Source organism: Schistocerca gregaria, chromosome 6 (assembly GCF_023897955.1).
Source record: "Schistocerca gregaria isolate iqSchGreg1 chromosome 6, iqSchGreg1.2, whole genome shotgun sequence".
NCBI classification, from domain to species: Eukaryota; Metazoa; Arthropoda; class Insecta; order Orthoptera; family Acrididae; genus Schistocerca; species Schistocerca gregaria.
The window spans coordinates 275021174-275036905 of NC_064925.1; the positions used below are offsets into that span (position 1 = coordinate 275021174).

Sequence of the window (15732 nt, forward strand, 5' to 3'; positions counted from 1 at the left end):
AAAAGTAATGTATTGCGGATACACAGAAAAAAGGATCCTTTATTGTATGATTATATGATCGCGGAACAAACCCTGGTAGCAGTTACTTCTGTAAAATATCTGGGAGTATGCGTGCGGAACAATTTGACGTGGAATGATCATATAAAATTAATTGTTGGTGAGGCGGGTACCAAGTTGAGATTCATTGGGAGAGTCCTTAGAAAATGTAGTCAATCAACAAAGGAGGTGGTTTACAAAACACTCGTTTGACCTATACTTGAGTATTGCTCATTAGTGTGGGATCCATACCAGGTCGGGTTGACGGAGGAGATAGAGAAGATCCAAAGAAGAGTGGCGCGTTTCGTCACAGGGTTATTTGGTAACCGTGATAGCATTACAGAGATGTTTAGCAAACTCAAGTGGCAGACTCGGCAAGAGAGGCATTCTGCATCGCGGTGTATCTTGCTGTCCAGGTTTCAAGAGGGTGCGTTTCTGGATGAGGTATCGAATATATTGCTTCCCCCTACTTATACCTCCTGAGGAAATCACGAATGTAAAATTAGAGAGATTTGAGCGCACATGGAGGCATTCCGGTAGTCGTTCTTCCCGTGAATTATATGCGACTGGAACAGGAAAGGGAGGTAATGACAATGGCACGTAAAGTGCCCTCCGACACACACTGTTGGGTGGCTTGCGGAGTATAAATGTAGATGTAGAATCTAGATGTAGATGCTTGGTGTGGAACTGCTGTTGGTCTTTCCTGTTGTAGGTGCCTGGATTGCTTTGTCTTTACTCTTTTTCCCTTGACATGTACACATGCAATAACAGGTGCCTGTGGTGGATACAGACACACTATGCGTCATCTGTGTCGAAGCATCCGCCTTGGGAGTAGGTTTCTGCACCATGGAAGAATATAAGGTAGAATAGACAGTGGATTTTGTCACCTTATTTTCTTTTTTGGGTTTTGCATCGGGGATCTGCTTGGCCACTTTTATCTCCTGTATTTTGGGTTCTTCAGCAAAAACAGACTGGGTGATTCCCAGATCAGTTGATGCAGATCACTGGGGACGAGCAGTTGGTCCCAGTGTTATGAGTGGCTTTTCGGCAGTTTCCGCAGATCGCTTCACCTCTGCACCTCATGGTTGTGTGGCTGAAATGCTGGCATTTATAGCTTTGCGTAGGGTTTGGAATGTAAGGCCGAACATTAAGATGAAGAAACCCCACCATAAGATATTCAAGCAGTGTCTGAGAATTGAATTTGACAACAAAAGTGACAGTCCGTTCAGTTGCTCCATTATTCCTGAACATTCATTGCTCCACATCGACTATTCCTTGGAATGCCCATTCTTGCTTCAGATCTGCTATGTTCATGTCCATGATATCTCAGCATCTGACAATGCCCTTACTGGAGTTGAGAGAGGTGTGCATCTCAACAATGACATTATAGTGGCCCAGTTTCTGCAATTTTTTAGGAAGGTCTACCTACTTTGATCTGTTAGTTTCGATTAACAATGTTCCAGAAAGGCCTTCCAAATCCTTATGGATATAAAAGGGGGACACTTTTTCAAATGTCCCCTTCCTTCCTCTTTATCACCGGAAACTCGTGGTTATTCATGACTCCATGAGCCCTGTTACTGCAGCCCAAAGTATTCTTATTACCAGGACGACTTGCTTCTCCCTTCTTTTGGATGAATGAGTGTACGACACTCATATACTAGCTGTTATGTAAACAGTGTTCGACATTTTACATTGGCATGACTACCACCAAATTACCAATTAGAATTGATGGGCATATGCAATGGGTGCATTGTGGCAACACGCAGTATCCTGTTGCAGAGCATGCCCTACAACAAGACAATTGTGACCTCAGTGCATGTTTCACCATAGTGCCATCTGGATTCTTTCCCCAGACACCAGTTTCTCAGAACTCTGCAGGTGGGAACTAGCACTACAACATGTTCTTGGTTCTTGCCACTCAGCTGGCATTAATTTATGTTAATTTCTTCCATCTCAGCATTTGTTCACGTCAGCTACTCTTTTCTTCACTCCGTTTTAGTTTTGTGCTCTTTCATTGTCTTACCCGTCTATTTTTCACCTCCCCCTCCCATCTCTGTTATGTACAATGCACTTACCTTTTCATTCTTATTAACTTATGTGTTATGTTTAATCAGTAATCTCTGTCCTGCATATTACATTGTCTTCCATCTTTAAGCTCTCATGTTTTCAAATCTCATCCGATGCAGTCCCCTACAATCAGTCTTTCCTTCTCATCCCATGCTGTAAGTTTCTTATGACCTGCGGTTTGAGGGGATTTCCCAAAATTTATCCCTTTTCCTAGACTTCTCCAGTCCTTTTCCTTCACCCCTCTTCTTTCCCCTTCAACCCCTGGGCCTGAAGGAGCCACTGGTTCCGAAAGCTTGCCTAATTACAACCTTCTGTTACAAGTGTGTTCTGCCACCACTTGGTGAGTAGATTTTTTTATCAATCCAGTCAAATTATTATATGCAGTTGTTACATTACAATTCATATGCCACAGCTCTACTTCTAATTCACAGTGTTTCACAACACAGCCATTATCCCAAAATACATCAGAGATGGTAGACTAACCAGTTAAGATTCTTTGAAGTTTGCTGCATAATTTTACATATTCTGTGGCTACTATAAATGTCTGTAATTTTACAAATATAATAGATTCTCTCTGTAAAATGGAGCTACATGCTTGATAGTCACATAACTGGATTCTTTCTTTAATCTGACTCTATAGCAAAATACGATAAATGAAACCCCAAAACAAGCAGATACTATCTAAAACTTCCTGGCAGATGAAAACAGTGTGCTGGTTTGAGTCCCAGTATGGCACACTGTTTTAAACAGCTAGGAAATTTAAAACTTGTGCATACTCCCCTGCAGGAGAAAATTCATTCTGGATATACTATGTATTGAGTAGAAGCAGTTATAAAGCAGAACTTAAATTTGTTTTTAAAACTTCCATTATCTGCCAGGACTTTTAATTCACAAAGGTGGTTCTTTTTATGGCTGCATATTTTTTTCTCCCTAGTATGGTCAAGAGTTGGACAGTGGTTACGTTGTTTCTAGCGTTATATTTATGAATACTACTATTTTCAAACTGTGAAATAATATTCTCAAAAACTTCAAAAATGAGCAAATGTATCATGGTCTGTTGGTGATAGGCCTAATTATTTTAAATAATTGCCTACATGAAGTTTGAGGATGGACCCAAGGTATTGTAACAGTTAATTTCTGTGCAATGAATACTTTATGTTTATTTCTGGAACTACCTCACAAAATTATCCAAATGGCATAGCAGTTTCAGTATAGAGAGAGGGATTACAGATCAAGATGTCATCAAAGTAATGAGGGTTACTAAAGTTAATAAATTCATCAAGATGGCTAGGAGAGTTTTGTGTTATAAAGAGCAGATAGGTAGTTGTTAGCATCCTACTTAGACAAACTTTAAAATGATTGTAAACATGCCGTGGATAATATGTGCCAAATAAAATGGTATAAAGAGACCGACAATTGTTTCAAATAATAAAATTCAGAAAATGATGAGGAAGCAGAGATTGTTGCACTATCGGTTCAAAAAAGAATGTTCCAGTGTCAACAGGCAAGAGTTAGTAGGATCATCAAAACATACAATCACTTGACTGTAGCACAGACTGCCAAATAGGGGATATAGTAAAATGTCTTCCTGGAGTAGAGAAGCAACTGAAAGAGTTGAAAATAAAAGTCAACAGATACAGATGGAATACTAGTTGGGTCTTAAAGGGACTACATTGTGGCACTGGCTCTTTACTTAACGTGAATTTGTCTCACCTAGCACAAAGTCCAAAGAAACTGTAAATAAGCCTAAGTAACTCCTGTTTATATGAAGAGTAAAAAAACGGATATGCATAATTATAGATCAATATCTGTAACATCCATCTGCTGCAGAATTCTTGAACATATTCTCAGTTTAGATATAATAAATTTCCTTGAGACAGAAAAGGTTCTATGCACAAATTAGCATGGATGTAGAAAGCACTGCTCATCCAAAATAACTTGTCATTTTCTCACATGGCATCCTGCAAACCATGGATGAAGGGCAACAGGCAGATTCCAGATTTCCAGGAAGTGTTTGACATGGTGCCCCACTGCAGACTGTTAACATAGGTACAAGCATATGGCATAAGTACCAAGATATGAGTGACTCAAACACTTCTTAGGTAATGGAATCCAGTACATTGTCCTTGACGGCAACTGTTCTTCAGAACAAGGGTATTATCAGTTGTGCCCCAGGAATGTGCAATAGGACTGCTCTTAATCGCCATGCACAAGGGGCAGTCAAATATAAAATAAACACCAGCTAAAATGGGATCATGGAATGGTTCCATTCAAGAATAATAACCAAATGCATTAAGACATTTGTCCCACTGGGAGAAGAGAGAATCTATATCTAGAAGGAAATTTTCACTCTACAGTGGAGTGTGTGCTGATATGAAACTTCCTGGCAGATTAAAACTGTGTGCCGGACCGAGATTCGAACTCGGGACCTTTGCCTTTCATGGACAAGTGCTCTAACAAGTGCAATGAACTACAGAGGACTGTCAATTGAACAGAAGAATCAGAATAGAGAAATCACAGACTAGCTGTGAGGTACAGTGAAAAGTACATGAAAATTAAAGTAAAGTATTGTGTTGAAAGAAGCAAGTGCAGGAGGGAGCGATTGAAATTTTAAGCAAACTATTTTCGAGATATAGTGAACTCCCGTTTATGCGAAATGATAAGAACGGCAACCGGATCAGATAATGAAAATTTCGGATAAACCAAGTCCCAATTTTTACATGTGAAACACCCAGAATTGGGTCAAAATGGTGAAATATAGTCGTAAATTGTGGATAGGGTATGGTAGAATGTTATTGATATGGTTGTGAATAAGCCTGAATGTTTTTGACTGACAAAATTGTGTTGACGTGTTAAAAGGACACCAAAGTATGATTGAAAACTCAAAAGTTTTTAAATGCTGAACAACAAAGCTTATTTATTTTGTGTTCTTGCAGAAAAAAAATCCACCTTATTTAGCAGCATGGAAAAAACAGGAGTTTTAATTTTATTACCTGCTCTTTTGAATCACAAATAAACTACTGTACAAAATTATGAAACAAATCTACAGCTTACTCAAAGGAATGAAAAGTTTGCCTAAAGACCTTTAAAGTAAAAAAACAAAAAACTTTTAACTTATGGTCCTTGAGGTTCTAGGACACTTCATTAGAATTTATTTTTTGGTAAAAAAGTTCGTAATGTTTTTTAAGAAACTTTTGTTGCAGTAATATATCTCCAAAGCTGGAAACATTTCAATAAAGTCACCTCCTCCTGCTGGCTAATGTGCTCCAGAGCGGCTTGGATCGCTTCGTATCTGACTGTGTGAGGAATATTTTTCTCTGCTTCGTTATCAGAGACATTTTTTTCTGACACTTCCTTATTGGTCACAATTTGGACGATTTCTTCCTCAGCCAAATCAAAAAAGTATTTTTCCATCCACTCTTCAACATCTTTGAAGTTTGCTTCTTCACAACCCAGTAGCTTCTCCAGTAAATTTACCACAATTACGTCATTTTCATCTGTTTCTGGCACGCCAGCTTGAGCTTCAATGTTGCCTCCTTCTTCCCAACACTGATGAGCTGCCTTATGATCTACGAGTTTTTCCAATACCCATTGAGAGAAATTGGAAGAGACAGATTCCAAGCTTCATCAATCCAATGAATGACACCTAAAACATCAATTTTTTTAAGAGCTTCTTCAGCATCAATCGCACTGATTAAGTATTCCAGCAGCCTGCATCTGTAACGTTTTTTTCATTGCCTCATGAACATCTTGGTCCATCAGTTGACATAGAGACGTGACGATTGGTGGGAGAAACATGCTTTGATATCCTATCTTGTAGATCATCTGGGTGAGAAGGAGTGTAGTCCACAAGAAATAGTGCTTTTTGAGGAAGTCCATTTTCCTCCATGTATTTTTCTACAGCTGTAACAAACTCTGTCTGGAACAACTCTTTGAAGATGGCACCATTCATCCGTGCCCTAAGACAGATTCACGTACCACAATGGAAAAGGTTTATCAGCTGGTTGCCATCTAAATGCTCTTGGTTTTTTGGATTTGCCAATTAAAGCAAGGCACAATTTATGATTGCCAGCAGCATTACTGCATGTGAGGGCAGTAACCCTTTCTTTGCTTTATCTATAATCAGATGCCAGTTGTTCTTGTTTAGAGGCAAGAGTTTTTGTTGCCAACATTTTGTAATGCAACCCAGTTTCATCACAGTTATAAAGTTGATCTCTGATCGCCAGGATAACCACCTTTGTCAATGATTGTGTGCAGTTTCTTCTTAAAATCAGCAATAGTGGCTTCATAAAGGGATAATGATTAATCACTTATGGCAATTTCACGAATACCATGTCGCTTCTTGAACCTATCCAGCCAACCATCACTTCCAAAGACTCCTTGCTTCTTTCCTTCAACCAGCTCATAAAAAGTCATCGCTTTTTGACAAAGTAGAGGACCTGAAACTGGCATACCTTTGGCTCTTATTTGTTCGTACCACAAAAAGAAGGCCTCTTCCAACTAAGGATGTGCACCTTTTCTCATTGTTTTTCAAGACTTCACTGCACTGCCTCACACTTGGATGGAACAAAAGTTTTCAATTTCTAAATGATTTGTCTTCCAATCAGTAATTGTACTCCTACTGATGTTCAAATCCACAGCAACTTTTGTGGGTGGCTCACCAGCATCAATTCTCTGTAGAGCGCAAAGCTTTTGTTCCAATGAGATCACATTCTTTTTTCGCTTCACACCCATAGCCACATTCAGCTTTTTTTACCGACACTTGACTGATTCTTTTTTGGTTCTTGGCCACATTCACCTCTGGACATTTTGAAGCATGAGCACGAAAAGTTGAATCAAAAGCACACAGGCGGACTACTTGACAACCCTTGAGATGCACTAGGCAAAGCTTTTGACTTGAAGCCAGGCTGTGGCAGCCATTGACTTAAAGATTCGATACATCTAACCCCTCTCCACTGTCCTAGCCAAGCCAACGCAGCAACACAACAGTGTGTTGTACATTCACTGTCAAAATGTTAAAGACTCAGCTTCGTTTGATGTACCAATAACAGGCGGAAAGAGTTTGGTGCCGCACTCCCACTGTTGGCTTCAACAGGGCTATGTCCCACCACCTAGAGCAATACTGTCCCTACTGTACTTCCAAGGAGTCCCAATAGATGGCAATGACATGAAATCAAGCAATACGAACAAGAAACATGCTAAAACTTCAACCAACACATGCACAAATTGACGACACTCATACTTTTGACAGGGGTTCGTGCACTGATTAGCAGTGACTGCCGAAAAAACAGCACCGAAAGCATGGCTCCAGGTGCAGACAAGTTGAAACTTGTCAAGTGTCACTCTAGCTAGCCAAAAGTGAAGATGCATGATACATCAGACAGCATCAATGTAAGCCGTGAAAATCGGAAAAATTTGTTCGTATAAAGCAGATTTCGGATAAGCAGGAGTTTACTGTTTATTGAGTGGAAAGAAACAAGTAAAGCGGCCAGAGAAGAAACTGTATAGTGGTTATGCTTTGTACTGTATCCAGGAAGTGCTATTTGTTTTTAACCCTTGAGCAGGTGCACCTATGTATACAATGCTCCAACTGCACATAAAACTGCTTCGCCCCATTCCATTATTGTTCCACAATTGTCAGTCCATAGCAATTCCCTCATTACCGCTTCAGCTAACAGTGATAAATTGTGTTGTTGTATGTCCAAGTGAGCAGCACTAATATAAAATAAACAGTGAACTAGAATTTACGATCCGAAAGAAAATTACCATTTTATGAGTTAGCAGCACAATTCCACAATTAGGCAGTTGTCTACAAGATAATTACCAATTGAATAAGCGATTGGCAGGAATGTGATGCACCTGCACTGTTTAATCCTTGGGTCATTACTGACAGGTAACATCTGTCCATGGCAACAAAGTGGTATAATGAAAGTTTATTTTGTTATTGCTTAATTAAACAGTGCTTTAGCTCATATTATGTAAGTTTATTTTATTGTTGTTTAATTATACTAAGTAAACTGTGATTTTGCTCTTACAATGTTTACTTTGGTAACATAAAGAAAGTGATTCTTTGCAAGTATCAAAGTACACAGCAAGCCCACTCGTTGTGAAAGACAGTGCGCCCGCTCAAGGGTTAAGAAACAAGGTTGGTTTCCCACTTCCAGGATTATCAATACTGGAAACATTGAGCTTACACGGTTTCACATGCTTTCCTGGTGTGCTTGCGGGTGTTTTGCAGCCAATAAAAGGCTAGTCATCTTCACTGTCAAAATAAATGTAGTCAACAGTGTACATAATATTCCGTTGAAGATTGTGTCATAGGTTGGCATACTAATGTGTTATTTGTAATGGTATGCTGTTTGTTTTAAGGGTGGAAGCAAGCAGTGTACCATAATTTTGATTCACAGATAATACTGAACAGTGGAATTCTATTATCTGCTCCATACAAGATAATCTTTATTATTTTGTGTGTCCACAACTAAGTAATGTAAATATTAGCAAAGACCACCGTACCAATATTTCAGGTATGGTTATAATCCCACAACACACATCATTCTAAATTAACATCTTCAAATGACAAACATAACCACTAACCATTGCAGTTATTAATTGAATAAGATGTGCTGTTTAATACTTGGAACATTACCAACAGTTAACACGTGTCCACTGCAATAGTTGCAATAATGTCTAGTGTCAGTAATGTCACATTGTCATAGCTATCACTATGGCACATTCTGGATCTTGGTGGGCACAATTCAACACTTCACTAACCACATGGAATAAGCACAGTGATTAGTACACGCGACATGTTTTAGTGTGCTTGTCATGTTAAAGAAAGTGTCTCTTAGCGTCATGTATGGCAATTGTACATCTGAGTTATGACACTGGCACAGTTCTGACAAATTGTGAGAATTAGTTACAAGTGTTGGTGAACTGTCAGTCACTTGAAGATGTTTGTTTAGAATAAAATCTGTGGTGGCATAATAAACTATCTGAAAAACTGCTGTGGTATTTTTTATTAACAATATCACACAAGATGTTGACTAAAATAGTATTGCTGCTGTGTGAGACCTCCGCACAAAAGGTTTTACTGCGACAGAGACAAATGAATCTCTGTACTTTCAAGCATTATACATTTATTTAAATTAAAGAGAAAGAACTTTCTGGATGAGAGAATAAGACTTTTAGGTGAGAAAACTGTTACAAAATCTGTTATACAAAAGAATATTTTCCTCACAAATATGAGGAATCAATCACTGCCACTTAATTCATTCGCCAACAGAAACAAAACATTGACAATGGCTGCTACCCTTGGGGCACAACGGTGATGATATTCCTCTGTCAAATGAAACTTCAGTGGAGGCAGACGATAGGTAAGGATTTTTGAAACCACATATATTTGGAGCTATTTTGCCCAACATGGGAAAAACACTGGAAATAACACATGGTGAAAGTGGGCTGCATGATATTAACTTTCCTCTTCAACCTTCACCAGAGGAATCTACTGTCAAATATGATGCTGACTGCTCCTCTACTTGGCTGGCTACACACTTTACTATGCGAACAACTACAGTGACACACTAACAGCCTACCACAACAACTACTACTACAGTAAGTCTGGAAAATTTGTTTATGTTCAAAGTCCTATATTGCAATGGGCTTACAGTTCAGACAGATGCCTGGTTACATAAAATAACTTCAATGTAATGGTTTGGAGAGTTTTGAGGGGAAAAAAGCGACAGTGATAATCTGCACTGCTGTACAAAGGAAATATACTGATTGTTTATCAGCAATTATAAAACTGCAAATCAGAAACAAACTTTTCATTTACGTGCGCTTCCAAAATATGACATTGCAAATGGAAGTAGCAGCACAAAAATGATAATCACAGCAGTGACACACTTCAGCCAATACAAAACATCTAAATAGGTTATCAACTGCCTTAAACAATTTTCTGAAAATTTATTGCAGTTATGAGCAGCTATTTGCTTTTACAAATTGCTAGCTGTGCCAACCATTTCCCTGCTTTACTCCTATAGTGACATCACTGGGACAGTCAGTCACGACTCATTTTGCTTTGGGACAACCTTCCTTTTAATAACCTTGTCAAGAACCAATCATCAATACTTTCCTATATTTCATTTATTTCTTCCTCTGTTTGACTCGATTATGATGTTTAAAAGTGCCTTAACACTAAGGGAGTCAACAGTAGCAGAAACCAAAATAAAACTGGCCCAGAAAATATTTATAACAAGACTAATGTGGGACTGACACTTTATGATCATCACAGTAGACACTGGGAAAGTCCACTGTTGATACTGATGCAACGCTGTGCTCAATTTATCAACCTGGGTAATAAGAAGAGCAGCTTTGCCCGAGGGACAGTAACAGAAGCATTTTCAATGTGCAGCTGTAGCTCTTCCAGAATGTGCAGATTATTTGAGGAGACCTGACCCTTCAATTGGCCCCACAGGTAAAAATCTCCAGGAGGCTGATCATGTGATCAAGGTGAGCATAAGATTGTACTGCCTCTGCTGATTGTCCTGTCCTCTCCTCACTAAACACCTCACCTCATGCAGTTGTGTCTGAGTTGTCAAAGTGGTGAGTGCTGTTGCTTTCTCTTGTTGAAAATGTCCACACAGTTGTTCATCTTCTATGAGTTGATCCACATATGAATTAAACTGATTCTCGAAACACCAGTTGACATTAATGATTTCAAGAAAGAATCTTACTTCGATGCGGACACCAGATATTATGCACCAAACACCAATCTTGAGATTGTGCAATGAAGCTTGAAAGTACTGACAGAGATTTTCTGAGATTTCTGCACTACGACATATGCTCTTCACGTTCACATACCCTGGTGGAACAAAACACACCTCATTTGAAGAAATGAAAAACTTAGGATCCGAAATGCCAGATTACATTTCACTCTGAGAACACTGGAAGAACTCCACTTTGTTCCAGGCCTTTCTTTACTCGAGGAATGTTTTCTGACATTCCAACTCTTCTCGTATAGTTGTTGATTTTATTCTCTACATAGCAACTTTTGTGCCATTTTGCCACAAGCTTTGCACTGCCAGAGGTTCTTCCAAAACACTTACAGTCTTAACCCTTAGTTCTGCACACATTTGCCATGGTTTGTACTTTGCATAACACTTGACAATGAACAAGTGCTGTTTTCCCATGAGCACAGTTTTGCATTGCATTCAACTGGTCACTAAAAATCAAATCTCTTGATGTTCTTAGTGAGTCTTAAAGCTTGTAGAACCAAATAAAACCAATGATACACTGAATTATTTCATGGGAATATGCTGTATGATTTACTTCATGTATAGGTTTCCCCGATGTTTCCTGTGCAACATTCTTGTGTAGCTAACAAAAAACGTGTACATGTCATAAAAAAAAAAAAAAATTAAACAGCCAAATTCTTCCTGACTTGCAACATAAGGCTGAAATAGAAGTGCTGAATAAATCTGTCGCTTTTGCAAAAAAATCTTCCTGCACCACATATACAAATGTTAGGTTGGATTTAATGACAATTAGTTAATAATTTTCGTCCCAACACATTTCATATTTTCTTTACGGTACTGCTGGTTGTGCAAATGACTGCTGTGTTACTAGCGGCCAAACATTATTATAAAATTTATGTTACTGTCAGCTAGAATTATATCAAAAAAGCTTTCTCATTGTGCAAATTTGTATGTGGCGTTTGATCTTACCTGTGGGAACGTGGCTTTATTCAGTTCTGGCTGCCTGTGAGTGAAAGGGTTCCACACACCTTGTATGGAAGGATGATCTGTGTGCCACATTTTGCGATAACGTACGAACGACCCTTGGTTCTGCGTGCATAAAACCGATATCCACTTGCGAATCTCATCTAATGTAAAGTTATGAACACTCATGTGATGATTTTCTCCGTTCACTGAAACAAAAATCTTTAAATCCTTAACGACTACTTTAACAAGACAGAGTATTTTGTTGCAAAATGAAAAACGTACGGTATTCCGCTTTGATGACAGGTGATCGATGTCGACGGGGCTTTACGTACACTACCGTTTGAGGGTTCTTACGTGCAAAATCAATCAGATCGCATTCAATGAATTCCCTAAAAGATTTCACACAGCAATGGTAAGAAGCACAATAAAAACATTGGATTCTAGAGTATTACCTTATAACTTACCTGACGCCTCTACTTGCTCCATGATTTTTGCAAAATTTTATAGTTATTCGTTGCAACTGACAAATGTATCTGCCCAAACCATTTCCTAATGGTGCTCTCGGAAAACCCGAAGGTAAAAATAAATGAGAGTTCGACATGATATGAAACGGCTATTAAACACACTGATTCTTCCTTCTGTGTACTGTAACCTGTTCGTATCAAACACTGCCTCACACCGAAGGCTGTAAACAAACACAACTCAACTTCCTAATCTCATACCGGATTTGTTGTGCTTGGATGTTGTGTTATGATCGAATCGATTTTTCAGCGTTCGACAACTTTCTAAGTCGACCATGCAGTTGACATGTACGCCTGCAAGTTTTTTAAGGGCAACTGACACTGGCCGTCATGGCATTCTAAGAGTGTGGATTCGAAAAATGCAATAACGTAATACAAAAGGGTGATTTCAAACACCATACAAGGAGCTCGAGGAAGAGAAATCTCAATTTAATAGTTTAGAAAGTTAAAGCTTCAGTTTTTTTAAATTTGTTATGTTAAATTGTATCTAGAATTACTAAAAGAAACCCAGTGTTAAGAGTTACAATGAGTCTGTTTAAGGTTTAGTAGCCTGTCCAGTGCAATTTTTGTGCAGTAGTAACATTTCCCTCAATACCTTGCCCTTCAAGATTTAAAGGTTTTCTTCACACCTCTCATCTGGCTTTTAGTAGTTCATTATTTGTGCTGGGGTTAGCTTGTGAAATCATAAATATTCACAAGATAATGCTTGCAAAACCTTCACACACAGTCAACCGCTTAACAAAAAGTAAGCCTGCCACAAACATATATTAAAAGAAACAAGGTGCAATGTCTTAAAAGTTTGTCCATTTCTTCATGCGAAGCTACAAATACAGTACAATATTAGAATAAATTCCACCTACTAATCAATCAAATTCTACACTTAGTACTTTTTGATTTCAAGTTGCAGCCATATTGCAATCCATTTCAATACGGTAATCCACTTCATACATGTAGTAGCGGGCAAGTAATTTATTATGCTCATGTCGTACAACTATGATTGCTACTTTACTGTTTCAATTAACCTCTCATAACTGCTTAAAAATGTTAACGAAAGAAATAAAATTAAACAATTTATAACAAATAACGAACATTACACAACTGATCTCAACAACGGCAACCACAATGAAACGAAATATGGAGATCTGTGCATGGCCATGTATTGGGAGGTCATGAACTGAGGATAACACAACCCATCAAAACTTTTTCCCGAGAAACCTTGCCAGTTACGTGACGGGACGACCAATGCGGATGTCGCCATTTGAAACATTGCAGAATGTTTTGACGTGACGGTCAGTGTGCATTGGCTTTTATATGTAATTTAAAAATTTGTAAGTACAAAATATATTTACAGGTTAACATTCGTCAAATAATTTGCATGTCATAATTATTATTTAATAATTAAGGTTTTATGGCTTTCAGTGACGAAAAAATGGTTTTGCAACAACTATTTATTAGAGGGAATTACAGGAATCATTTTCGGAAAAGCACATTAACTCAATGCAAAACAAATGAATTGTGAAGGTCAATTCACATTTGTCACATCATACCACGTCACATAATGTCAAAACATCCCACAGAGCATTTCAAATAGTGGCATTTAAGGCCAATTCAAACTGATCGTCACGTCAATTCAATTTGAGTCGCGACTCTAACGGCTGTCCTCGAGTGTGTTCTCGCGGTAATTGTGGTCTTCGCAAGGCGATTCTCAATTGCTTTCACGAGCAAATTGCACATGCACTATGCAGTAGCTTATATATGTGGGGGCTGGAGTCCACATTTGTACAACAATGACATTTATCGAACTCAAATTGTTTGCAACTTGCAGGCATAGCTTGTATATTACAGAAGAAAACAAGTGCAAAACAACGCAAAAAAGGAGGGTAGGTTCTTAACGACATTTTTGTCGTTAAGTGGTACAGAAGGGAAATTACACACACTCTACAAGGAGGTTTTACAAATACAGGGTATGTTAAAACGAATCATCAGATTTAAAAGAATCATAACTATTATATTATTTGACGAACAAATGAATTGTTGGAAAGAGCAAACTCGTTTTACATGGTTCCGCTATGTAGTAGCTTTGGCATCTGGAAGTGCGGGAATTTTTAAATCAACGGATTACTGAACGATGGATCGGTCACACTGGACCAAATGATTCAGCCCTACATTACTGGCGTCCAAGATCACCGGACCTGACTGTATGTGATTATTTCTTGCGGGCGTTTATAAAAGACACTGTTTATGTGCCCCCGTTTCCGACAACAACGAATGAACTGAGATATAACAGCACCTGTAGAAGCTGTAAGTGAAGACATGTTCGTTGCAATGTGAGAAAAGTCTGAATACTGCATTGACATATGCCATGCATCTCAAGGGCAGCATAAATGAACACCTATGGAAAGGTACGAAAGAAAAACTTGTTTCCCGTTCATTAAAAAATAAAATTCATTAAATATGTTTGAGCTTCAGAAATATAGATGTGCCAAATCGGATGGTTCTTTCTGCTGCATCCTATAGTTTCGAAACTCAAAGCGTCAATTTTTCCTTTGTTTGTATCAATTTCCACCCAAAATTACTAAAAGGTAAAAAGTGCAAATTTTTGTGCAATGGTCATATTACCCTAAAAGCCTTCTTCCCCTTCTATTAGGTTTACACTAGTTCAGGTGCCTTACTTGTACTGGGGTTAGCTAGTGAAAACAAATGTTCACTGTGATGCTTGCGAAACTGTTTCACACACAGTCCAGAGAGTTACTTAGCAATTAATAACCCAGCTACAAAAAGATAGTTAAACAAACAACTCTACTGTACACTGTGTACCGGAACGAAATGACATTGAGGGTCACGAGGCAGCTGAGTGGCGGTAAAAACAAAGTTTATGAAGTATCGCCAGACGAAATTCATTGTGTAAAGTACTGGTCAACAGACGCTCAGTATCAAAGCATAACTTAGATTTTTCATGTTATTTCTCATGGTACTTGGTGACTACTACCGAAAGTAACAGTTCATACATGTCTCCCTGTATACGTATGTGGCTGTACTTTTAAAAATGCGCGTACACTGTTTACTGTTTATATTTTTTTGTTCTTGCAGAAATTCCGGACAATGAGATGTGTTAGAGTCCCTTCTTCAGACCCATAAGCTACGGCCCGGTGCCACGCAACGGTCAAATGTTTGCGTAAGAAGTGAAAGTCTGGATACCGGCATATGTTTGTGGCTGTGCGAGACTATTGTTTTACGTTAGGTCACAATTATAGTGATGATCGTATTTACTCGAAAAGGTGCACAATTGCTCCGTGCCGTAGAGCAAAGGAGACCAAGCTGATGGGCCTAAAGTGAAGTGTTCTGTTTTCCCAACGACGATCGTCGTCTCCCGAAAGGGTACAGTAGCT

The 15732-nt window shown here is 38.6% G+C and overlaps 1 protein-coding gene across 1 annotated transcript in view; it reads right to left on the reverse strand.

The window, feature by feature from the left end:
- The window catches only part of LOC126278207 (39S ribosomal protein L43, mitochondrial), a 28936-nt gene extending 14741 nt beyond the window's left edge, over window positions 1-14195 (reverse strand). The window contains exons 1-3 of the mRNA XM_049978138.1: window positions 12287-14195; window positions 12105-12211; window positions 11826-12028 (exon numbers count right to left, since the gene is read on the reverse strand). Coding sequence (XP_049834095.1) covers window positions 11826-12028; window positions 12105-12211; window positions 12287-12423 — 447 coding nt within the window. The 5' untranslated portion in view covers window positions 12424-14195. The remainder of the gene's footprint in view (window positions 1-11825; window positions 12029-12104; window positions 12212-12286) is intronic.
- Between the last annotated feature and the right edge of the window lie 1537 nt (window positions 14196-15732).